General features: G+C 51.3%; 1 protein-coding gene across 1 annotated transcript in view; it reads right to left on the bottom strand.

Annotated features, from left to right (window-relative positions):
* SND1 (staphylococcal nuclease and tudor domain containing 1) overlaps positions 1 to 12,063 on the bottom strand; it is a 446,649-nt gene that overhangs the window by 388,615 nt on the left and 45,971 nt on the right. Inside the window, exon 4 of the mRNA XM_075061914.1 lies at positions 2,595 to 2,673. Coding sequence (XP_074918015.1) covers positions 2,595 to 2,673 — 79 coding nt within the window. The remainder of the gene's footprint in view (positions 1 to 2,594; positions 2,674 to 12,063) is intronic.

Raw genomic sequence — 12,063 nt, forward strand, 5'->3', positions numbered from 1 at the left:
CACAGGACTGTCGCTTTTTACAGACCCAGACTAACACAGCTACCCCTCTGCTTGACACCATGCAAGGTCTTAGTTAGGAATCCAAACTAAGAAGTAGAACATCCACTTTAGCAATGTTAAATCCTGGGTATGTCTATAGCACTACCAGGGCTGTGACATCAACTGCAGCTTGTGCAGACACATCCACACAAGCGCTACGGACTGGCTTGCTAAAAACAACAGTGAGGACATGGTGGCACAGGCTAGCAATGCCAGTAGGTACCCAAGGGGGTTGTGCAGTTCACGCTGAAACCTGTGCATCCTGTCCTCACTGCTATTTTTAGCGAGCTAGCTAGATTAAAGGAATGCAGGTACCTCTACATGAGTGGTAATCACACTCCCAGCTGCAGTGTAGACATAGCCCATAGCATGGTAAGTAAAGAACTGCAACTTGGGAACAATTCTGATTTAAACAAAAGTTGGTTTGTTAGTTGCTTATGGTTTGTATCCACCAACTATTCTTCATTGAGATTGACCCTTACAGTCAACAAGGATAACATAGCATGACCAAGAGGTGTATTAATCCTGGTGTCCTGCCCTTTCATTTCCCCTGCATTTTAATTGCACAGTATTTCGCTTTGTGCTCTGAACAGCTATGCTGCTGGGTTCAGTTAAATAACTGCCTTGTTCTTCCCAGAGCTTGGCAACAGACAACTGCACTGCATTGGTCCCAAGAGTCCAGCCTAGCTCTCCTGTTTAAGGTGCACACATCATGCCATGTCCACAGGCAGCACAGCAGCTTGCTGGGATTGCACTGAGAGAATCAGGGCGCTGCTGCAGCTGCATCAATAGAATTTCATGCCAAAGCTGGAACTGCATTGGTGCAGTGACCCAGTATGGGATGCAGTGGGGCAGAGTCTTGCTCAGTGAAAGTGTAATCACAACGGCGACTCTTCCCCACTGGAAGACGAATGTGGGGGGCTGATGCATTTTCAGGCCTGCCAGGCGTTTCACAAGTGTTCTAGCATAGAGGGGCTGCGTTTCAGTTGTGGTTGATGTGATTTGTGTCTGTAGTTTGGGAAGCCATTCGCAGTCTTTCAGGAAACAAGGCACTATCTAAATGCAAGTCTGTATTTGACCAGTAGTTCTGGACAAGTTGGGCAGTGAGGTCTGCACCACTGAGCTCAATGGCTCCTGAGCGATAGCACAGGCTAGTGGACCAAGCAGAGACTGGGCATCAAGCATTGCAGAGGTGCTGTGCTCATGGCATCACTGCCTTGCTGGCTGATACTGGGGGAAACTAATTTCTGCAGACAGGGAAACAATGGGGATTACACCTCCCTCCCCAGCAGTGGGATTGCAAAGCACTGTACTGTATACACCTTAAGTATCACTTGAAGAAAGCTTTAGGTCTGCCTGAAAGACGCAACCAAGAGCAAGAGAAGCTTAAGCCAGGGCCCCCCAGCTCTCCTGGGAAACGCCTGGCACTGCAGAGTTTTCTTTATTGGCAAGATTGGAGCTAAAATCCAGACCTTTGGCAATGTGGGCAGTGTTCACTCAGCATACCTGTTTACAGACTGCGCTATGAAAACCTCTAGTGGAAGACATCCAAGTGTGCTAGTAACAGGCTTGAGGAAATGACACAGGCATGCTTCCAACCCGACAAAGGATAAAATAGCATCCAACAGCTATATATAGAACAGCTCCATAGACAATTCACACCCCGTGTAATACAATAACCCACGCCAAGGGATGCACTGGAGAGATCCTGGGTCTCCCAAGAGCTGGCCAGTGGAAAAGCTTTGAGGATATCACTTCCAGATACGAGACAGAGTGGAAAGTTGACATGTCAACTCCAAGGCTCTAACACAAGTTTTGTGATCCTGGCAGACAGTAAGGGCTGCATGCATGTGGGCTGAGTGTTGCGTCTGTGGGATACAGAGTTGGGAAAATCAGTATTAAATTGCAGTGTTATGTTCCCGTGCATCAGCATGCTCTGAGAGAGAAGGCCCAGGACAGCCTCAAAGAGGTTGCTTTGCATTTAGAGAGGTCTCTCACATTTTCAGTAGTTCTTGAGTATAGGAGAAGCCTGATGAGTGGGGGAGAAGATTCTTTGTTTACCCTCCTTCTGCCATGACCCCAAAGGAGAGGGGAGCTGCCATTTTGGAATGCCTGTTCTCAGCAAGCCAATCGATTTAGTAGAAAAATCTTTGTCACTTTACAAGTAAACTGCTTCAGTGTTAAAAGTTTGGCCTTCCAATACATTAAATTATTGACATTTTTATTCACAGGCTAAAATGTTCAAAAATACCCTCAAGTTTGGCTCCTAAGCCTGTATTTAGGCACCCCAGGGCGTAACTTCGGAGCACAAGTCCCACTGACTTGCAGTTGGGAAGTTGCTAGCACAGCCTGAGATAAAGCACCCGACACACCATACCGCATAAAGCCCAGAACTCAACCAACAGCTGGTCTCTGAACAGGAGTGACAAGTAATTCCTCAACAGCTTTGTTCTGTCACCACAGCAAAGTCAAAGCAAAGCTGTTTGGGAAAGTCATGTGCCGCAGAATATCTGAATGCCAGAACAAGTTTAGAGGAGAGCAGGAAATATACGTACTTATTGGCTCGGATTCCTTCCCTGCGAGAGGCCAGGCCTTCTGCCACAAGAGACTCAGCAATGTTCTCCCCAGTCGTGTCTGGTAAGGGGGGAAGAAACAAAATCAGAGAGTCAATGAGAGCAAAGTTCTGAGTCTTGTCGCTGCATAGCATCTGTTTGGATGAGAGAGAGTTATACAGGAGGCTCTTTTTAGACAAAAGACTTGAGCAAAATATCAATTGAGACCACCACTGGAAGAAAACAAACAAGGAGGCAAAGGGAGGGCAAGGTTACAGTTACTTCAATGGAGAGTTAGGCTTGTTCTGTGTACACTTTGGCACCTGCTGTCCATCTATGCCAGTGGCTCTCAATCCGCAGCCCAATCAGCACACAATTGTCTCATGTGACATCCTCAGGGCCATACAGGTACTATATAAATTGTGTGATGTGGCTCACAGAACAGAGCTGCACACGCAGCCCACAATGGTAAATAGGCTGAGAACCATTGGTCTGCACATTAGTGGATTAAATGTTTACAAGGCAAGACGTTATAGAACAGGCATGATGCTTCATTAATTTCAGAAGGAATTCAAAGGCAAACTTCTTGGCATAGTGGCCACTGAGCAAGCATGGAACCTAGAATAAGTTTTCTGTTCAAATCCAGCTCCAGCTCCGTGAAGACTGGAAGGCATTACCCGCTGGTGGCTGCTTGGTGCCTCCCATTAGATTCAAGCATTGGGCATCTGCACCTGGCAATTTTGGCTGAGAAGCCAAGGATTGAATGGGAGAGTCAACAGAACGATATTGGCAAGGCAGGGGAGGGGGAAGGACAGTAGAGTGAACTTTGCCCTGTGCCATCTCTGCTTTAGAGAGGAGAAAGGGCTTCGGTCCACACAGCTACTATCAACTTTCACCATCACAAACCACCCCCCACATGAAATATGGATCACTGCAACCACAAAAAGCATTAACAGCACTTCAGCACTAGCGAACTCTGTTCACAGCTGACTTAGTTAATTTGAATATGGAGATATACCTATCTCAGAACTGGAAGGGACCTTGAAAGGCCATTGAGTCCAGCTCCCTGCCTTCACTAGTAGGACCAAGTACTGATTTTGCCCCAGATCCCTAAGTGGCCCCTTCAAGGACTGAACTCAAAACCCTGGGTTTAGCAGGCCAATGCTCAAACCACTGAGCTATCCCTCCCCCACTAACCACTTTCACCCAGTCATTTAGATTATGGAGTTTGATACTCATCTCCTCCAAACCACCATCTTGACAATTCCTCTGCATGCTGGGAGAGATGAAGGACGGGTTTGGCCACAAAACAGGGTTCTAGCAGCTGCCACGTGGCCACTTCAGGCAGGATTTCCTACAAGTGCTGGAGCGATTCTGGAGCACCAGTCTCACAGATTACCAATACCAATGAGTCACTTTGCCCCAGGGAACACCTATATCAGTGGTTCTCAAACTTTTGTACTGGTGACCCCTTTCACATAGCAAGCCTCTAAGTGTGATCCCCCCCAAATAAATTAAAAAAGACGGTTACTCACCTTTGTAACTGTTGTTCGAGATGTGTTGCTCATATCCATTCCAGTTAGGTGTGCGCGCGCCACGTGCACGTTCGGAGAAACTTTTACCCTAGCAACACTCAGCGGGCCGGCAGGTCGCCCCCTGGGTGGCCCCCGCTATTGGTGGTGATATATACCCTGCCGACCCAACCGCCTCAGTTTCTCTTGCCGGCCTACTCGACAGTGGGGCAAGGAGGCGGCTGGTGGAATGGATATGAGCAACACATTCTCGAAAGAGAAATCAACAGTTCAAAGGTGGAGTAACCGTGTTTCTTCTTCTCGGTGCTGCTCATATCCATCTCCTATAGAGCTGATTCCCAAGCCTTTATGTAGGCGGTGGGGTCGGATGTAAAACTGGCAGAATGTAAAACTGCCGGAGCCAAAGGCTGCAGTACTCTACTGACTGTTGAACATGAGCATAATGTGAAGCAAGGGTATGGACAAGCACGGGGACCATGGAGCTGCGCGATATGATTCCGTGGGTAGGTACATGAGTTAGCAAGGCGGCAGCTGAAGCGCTGAGCCCTGGTAGAAAAGCATGGTGATTGCTTGGGGAAATGAGAGCCAAACATAAAAATGCGGGTGCAACGTTATCACCCAAGTGAGATCCACTGATGGGAATAAAGCCTTTCCTTCGGATGCTACTGCGACCGGCGAAGTTGGGGCGTGTTACAAAATGGTTTTGTCCGCCTCAACATAACAGCGAGAGCGCTCTAGCAGAGTCCAGGGAGTGCATTGTTGTCCCCATCACGTTGAGTGTGCTATACATAAGGCGAAACCACCTTAGGGAGGAAAGCCGGTGTGACGTAACTGCCACCTTGTCCTTTGTAAAATAAGTATGTTGACACCATAAGAGCCCTGAGCTCAGAAGACTGTCTGGCGAATTGTAATGGCTACGAGGAAAGCTATCTTTCAAGACAGGTATAGCAGCGAGCAGCGCACTACAGGTATAATGGAGAGAGGACAAAATCTGTTAAACCCAAGGTTGAGAGGTCCCACGTGGAGGTGAGGCGGCGTACCTAAGGGTGTTATTGCGCTCCAGCACCTTGAGGAACCCGAACCCATAGAGGTGTGACGAACACAGAAAGCCCACCTTAGGCCTGGATGGAGGTAGAGATGGCATGCCAAGTTGTAACCTTCGGCGAACACCGCTAAGGCCCCTGCTGTTGCAGGCCGCAGGGTAGTCAAATAGAGGGATCGAGACCCCAGCAGGAGTAAGAGAAAGGATTTTGCACTGTAGGGGAGAGACGCTTCCACCTGGCCAGGTACGTGACCAGGTGGAAGGATCCTGCACCTGAATAGTCATGTGAGCACCACCCGTGACGTGAAGACAGCTGCAGTCCAGGCGGCCAAGTCTGCCGGTGGTCCTGAGGTACGAGTCTGGTGGAAGTGCAGGGTAATTGGCAGGCTATTGACAGGCGAGCAACGTGGCGTAATTAGTGCTGCCTGGAACACGTGGAGTGATCATTGATGATGCGCGCTCTGCTCCTGCGAAAGTGGAGCAGGACCCAATGAGCCGGGAATGGCTGGGAAGGCATAAACAGGTGTTGGCCCTTCCACGGCATGAGAAACAGCATCCGAGATCGGCGTCCCGGGGAGAAGACTATAGAAAAGCAGACCATCGGACATTTCCTGTGTCTGGCAGTAAGCGAACAGGTCCATAGTGGGGGGTGAAAACACCACCTTTGGCCCAAATGCGACAGGAAAACAGGCAGGGGCGACCTTCTGAACAGGAAAACCCTGTGAGTCGAACTGCAAGGAAGAAAGGATTGCTCCAGATTTACGAGTGGGCTATGCAAGTCCAGAAGATGGATGGACTCCTGACAAAAGGTAGGAGGACCACTGTCCTCCCAGGTTGGTCTATGTAGTACATGGCCGTTGTGCCTGGCTGTAAACACTGGAACGATAGGCTCACGTGCTGCTGGAACCCTGGCCAAGACAGACTGCTCTCCATTTGAAACTCAATTGTGGAACGCCAGCCTCCTGAGAAGACCAAGGCCTAGCTCGAAGGTTACTGAGCGTGAGCACCTAGACCTGAGAGATGAAACGCCACTGGTCAGGGACATTGAGGGCTGGGACGGGACAGAGCGGCATTCCCTGCCGCCACCATGGAGGAGTTTAGCACCATTCTAAGGGACCTAGATGCTCAGTGAGGATCGAGTGACTACTGGTGAATTGGCCCTTATCGGGTTACACCGATTTGAGCAACACTTGGATGAAGGAGTGGTTATAGGTTACAGAGGCGGGAATGGCGGTGGAGAGTGTTCCGTAGCCTGTGTTTCTTAATAAAGTATTTTGTGTTCTAACCGATTAATTATTGAAATGTTCTTTTTTTTGTATTTCAGGTCGTGGTTGACGGGATTGCGGACTGTTTTGTGGTTGAATTTGGTTGTTATGTTTCGATGTTTTCAGCTTTCTGTTCTTATGTTTTTGATAATTGTACTTTTTTTATGTGCTCATCTTGCTGATGACTTGTTTTTTTTTGTTTCTTTTTTTTTGTTCTGTTATGTATTTTCTTGCTGTATTAATCATTATCGTGCTCATTGTTTCTTGATTTCTCTTGACTATCCTTGTTTTTTTTTTGATCCAGGGAGGGGAGTGGTGAACATGAGCCACCACACTCGGTAAGGGCAGGCTTGGGGGGGCGTAGCAAGCCCAACAGCAGGACCAAAAACGGGAAGACCAACGGGGCAGAAAGCGGAGGATTCTCCGGGGCGGAGGAAGAGGGCAAGTGGAAAGTGACCGCCGCAAGGAGGCGGCAACCAGCCCCAGGATCAAGGACAGGAAATGGCCCAGCGGGCCAGGCGGAACCAACTTAACAAACGGGGGAGTCCGCGAGGGGTAGGAGAGGTCGGAGACCGCCCAATCGAGCGGGGCAGGGACAGAAGTACCCCTTGCCACCGGCGCAGGCGCACTGCGAGGGAATATGCCAAGAGGAGGCCCTGAAATGGGACAGAGGGGGGAAACAAATTGGAGGTGGACCCACCCATGCTGTGCAGGGGACCGCAAATCTGAAGGAACTGGGACCAGGTGACCAAGAGGAAGGTAGGATTGGTTAAGCCGCTGGTAACCGTACGCGCCCGCGGGCGCACCTTTGAAAAGTTCGTCTTTGGTCCCGATCGTGATTGTGAGGGTCGTCGATCTTGGCCTCTAGGGTCTGGATGGCCATGGAGGTGCTGATAGGATCATGGGCAGAGAGTCTGACTCTACCAGACGCTTGCCCAACTGGCACCTGGGAGCCAGTAGGACTGGAAGGCGCACTGGTACCTGGAAAGAGAATCCGGACCTGCGACCAGAGCGGTGCTGGAGATCGCCGAGATCTCGAGGTTTTGGAGCGGCTACAGGAGTTACAGTGCCTGTAGCGGTGCTGGAGCCAGAACGGTGCCAGATTATCCGGGTTCGGTGAAACGGACACGACCTGTGCGGCGAGTGCGACCGATGCGAGGAGAGCAGCATCGTGGCCTGCAAGTGCGTCGGAAGAGGAGTGCCGACTGAACTTGGGGACTTGTCTGCGGGACCGTGATCATGAACAGTGCCGTTTTGCTGTGCCCGACAGAGGATGGTCCAATCAAGGAGGCTGCCAAGAAGACTGTAGCAGCCGCCGGCGGTGCCGGGGGTTCAGGCAGCTCCACTCTGTCACGGCCAAACGAGATCCCTCGTCGTTGGAAATGTCTCCGGCGTGGAGGGAACAAGAAGCTCGACCAAGAGTGGTACCGGGGAGGTGTCAGGCACCAGATTCGCACGGCCCTTGGTGGTAGACACCAGGATCGACGGTGTGACGTCGCCGGTGCCTCAGCAGGTGTCGGTGCCAGGCGATCTGGCTTAGACAGGCTCTCTGTGTCGCCGGTGCAAGTTTGCATGGGAGAGTAGTAGGACAGGAAGCTCGCAACAGGCGTCGCCGGGGAACAGTGAGGCACTGGATTCGACGGCCTGTGGGACTGGGATCATGGTGCCGCGGCAGGTGTCGGTGCCCGGGCGATGCGTCTTAGATGAAGCTCTGGCTGCAGTCCCGTTAGCATGGGAAGCAGCAGGAGCAGGAAGCCAAACCACGGCGCGTGCTAGGAGCGGTCAGGCACTGGATTCAACGGCCCTCGTGGGACGGAATCAACGGTGCCGACGTTGTCGGTGCCGTGCAGGTTGTCGGTGCCGGGCGATCCGACTTAGGCGAATCTCTGGCTGCGGGTGCAGTTGGCACAGAAGAAGCAGGAGCAGGGAGCTCAACCACAGCAACATGCGGGAGCTGTTGGGCACTGGAGTGCACGGTAACGGCCGGTGCCGGCGGGTCCGGTGCGAGGAGGCGCTTCTGTCCGACGTAGCCAGTGCTCGGTGCAGAAGGGGAAGGAAAAGAAAGTGCCGCTCCAATTTTGTTCTCTCGGCTTAAACGCCCTTGCAAATGGGCAATTAGCTGTGAAATACGATCCCCCGGCAATGGAAACAGGAGTCGTGTGGATCTCCTGTCAGCAACGGTGGAGGCGGCCAAGCATGGACTAAGAGACCGGTGAGCACGGGCATGGCTTGGCACCGGTTGCGGGGAGGGCTACTCCCCGAACCCCGCTAACTATGGTTAAACTAACTATGCTAGCAAAGAAAAACGCAATAGTATAGAATAATATATATATAAAAGGATTATATATATATCTAAATACACAAGAACTACGAGTAGTAGAGAAGCGAGTCAGCTCAGCTGCGCTCCACTGTTCCAACGACCGCACGGGCAGTAAAGAAGGAACTGAGGAGCGGTTGGGTCGGCAGGGGTATATATCAGGCACCATAGTGGCGCCACTCCAGGGGGCGACCTGCCGGCCCACCGAGTGTTGCTAGGGTAAAAGTTTCTCCGACGAACGTGTAGGCGGCGCGCGCACACCTAACTGGAATGGATATGAGCAAGCACTCGAAGAAGAACACTCTCATATATATAACACCATTATAAATGCTGGAGGCAAAGCAGCGTTTGGGGTGGAGGCTGATAGCTCGCAACCCCCCATGTAATAACCTCCCGACCCCAAGGGGTCCTGATCCCAAGTTTGAGAACCCCTGACCTAGATCAATGCAGTGCCAGTCTGGTGGCACCATGATGCAACAGGCACTGGTTGTCAAGGAGGAGTTTGGTGTTAAAGCACAAGGATAAGAATATATGGAGCAAGCCACTCCCTGATACTAAATTAAGGCAGGGAAAGAAAATAAGGGAGAAAATCTGACATAAGATATGCACATCAGTCTGGGATAAAGAATATTTATATGTGACCAGGCCATCATCTGCAGCAGAAGCCATTGCATAGGACAGGCAGGTAATTATATGCAACAGGATCAAAGGGGATTTTGAAGTGCCATCGGAAAGAACCAGAATTCTAGACAAACCCAGGAGAGGGTGAGATCATGACCTGCTACAATAGTGCACAGCCGCACAAACACCTGTTTCTGTCCAGAATCAGCCAACTTTGTGTCTAATGTGGCAACAATGGGTAATACCTGAGCACAGCCATTTGAGAGTGCATCTGACTGGACTCCACAGAACAGACACCAACTCAGACATGGGGTTCTCTCCAGCCTGAGAGGTTGCAACACTTTGTTGGCAAGGGAGGGGGCAGATTAGTAGCTGTCAGGAACTGACAGCTTGCATGATTGGAAGAATTAAGGTTTTCGCTTTGCTCCCCCCTCAGTTCATTGCCTACCCAGGTGAGGCAGCAGCCGCCTCTGGCTCTAGGTACATTCAGAATGAATCCATGTCAGATTTCCTCAGACATTTCTAGAACCATAGCAATCCTTTTGCTCTTCATAGTGAGGGAAGATAACGAGGTTACTTACCTCTGTAACTGTTGTTCTTCAAGATGTGTTGCTCATATCCATTCCATTTAGGTGTGTGCGTGCCGCGTGCACAGCCGTCAGAGAAACTTTTTACCCCGAATGCAACACTCGGGCGGGTCGGCTGGGCGCCTCCCCTGGAGTGGCGCCACCGGAACGGCGCCGGGCATAAATACCGGCCAGCCCGAACCCGGCACCCGTCAGTTCCTTCTTGCCGGGCTACTCCGACAGTGGAAGGAGGGGGTGGGAAATGGATATGAGCAACCAAATCGCGAAAACAACATGTTAACAGAGGTAAGTAACCTCGTTTCTCTTCGAGATGTGCCATATGCATCCATTTAGGTGAATCCAAGCCTTAGCTAGGCGGAGGGGTCGGAGGGAGACGCGCAAGGCTGGAGTACAGCCACCCCAAAGGCCGACTCACACGAGCCTTGCTGATTCCAATGCATAGTGCGTGGCAAAGTGTGGACGCGAAGCACAGGTCGCAGTCACGGCGAAATCTCCTGGATGGGGACGTCGCCAAAAATAGGCTGCTGAGGAAGCTTTGAGCCCTCCGTCGGACGGCACCGACGTAAGGTGTCCCGAAGGGGGAACCGAGAGCTCCACTCGTAGCATTCACGTCGCGAATACAGGCCCTGACCCAAGGAGGAAATACTCTGGGAGGAGATTGGCAGACTTCTTTATTCGCATCTGCAACGCGACAAAGAGCGCCGGAACCTTCGGAAGGGTTGGTCGTTTCCACATAGAAAGCCAGTGCTCTACGCACATCCAAGGTGTGTAGCTGCTGTCTCTTCCGAGAAGTCAATGTGTGGCTGCGGGAAGAAGAACCGGGAGAAAGATGTCTGCCAAGCGTGGAAGGCAGAACACCACTAGAGAGGAAAGAGGATGAAGGTCTCGCAGTGCACTTAACTTATAAAGCAGTGTACGGAGGATCGACAGGTGGAAGGGCTCTGAACTCCGAGACCACGACGCGCTGACGGTGAATTGCCACAAGAAGACCGTCTTCCACAGAGTAGAGAAGCGGGCAGGTTGCCAGTGTCCAAAGGGCGGGGCAAACAAAGTCCTGTTCAAGGACCAAATTGGAGGTCCAGGAGGGGACTGGGTGACGAGTGGGGGGATAGTACGGTCCAGACCCTTCATGTAAGCGAGAAACTACCGTGACAGAACACGGAGCAGCCTACCGTCTCCCGGATGAAGTGGATATTGCCGACAGGTTGCACTTAATGAAAGGAAGTCGCCAGGTCCCTCCTCTTTAAGGTGCTCAGAGGGTAGTCCTATGGTTATCTCGGAATTTGACATCCTAAGGGGGAAACATCGTTGGGATGCACACCAGGTTTCTAGGCCTGTGAAGCCGCCTTCCACTGCCACGCTACTTCTCGCGCGGGTTGATTAGTCGGTCGCTATGAGAGGAGATATGCGTCTGGCACTGGACCGGAGCAGCATAATCCTACAGCCGATTCAGCCATGTCAGGAGCCACGCTGAGGGAGGTGAAACGCAGATCCGGATGATCGAAGTCTACCCGTGTACCTGTGTGAAGGAGGTCCGGGACACTGGGGAGGGAATTGGATTGCGTTTTTACTGACAGTCCAGAGGGTAGCGTACCAGGCTTGCCTGGGCCACGCCTGGCGCTATTTATGATGGAGCTGTCTGCCGTTGTGCCTGCAAAGCTTAGATGCAATGATCCCTTCTGTGTTACCAGTTAGAAACTTTACGGAGGAATGGCAAATTAACAGTAGTGCGATGCTCCAAGCAGGAGAAAACTGTTGTCCGTTATTTCGACCCGGGGGAGAGGTCCGGAAATGAATCAAGAACGTCCTGGCACTTCCTGTTCAATGCCGTGACACGCGAAAGAGGTCTAAGAGGGAAGCCCACCTCCTGGAAAATATGGGAGTAATTTATTGACGTCCGATCTATCGACATTCGTGCATGAGAAGGAACCTGCTCAGCCTGATCCGACAGGTGTGTCTCTCGGACCTCGGGTATGAAGATTGGCTACCTTAGATTTCCAGTCTCCTGTAGTGGCTAATATTTCTATGAAGTCCATAGTTTGTAATGTTGCTTTCTTGACACAGAGGGAGACACTGATTTGTTCCTCCTCCCTTTCTCTGTTGTATTT

This window comes from Chelonoidis abingdonii, chromosome 1, assembly GCF_003597395.2.
Source record: "Chelonoidis abingdonii isolate Lonesome George chromosome 1, CheloAbing_2.0, whole genome shotgun sequence".
NCBI classification, from domain to species: Eukaryota; Metazoa; Chordata; order Testudines; family Testudinidae; genus Chelonoidis; species Chelonoidis abingdonii.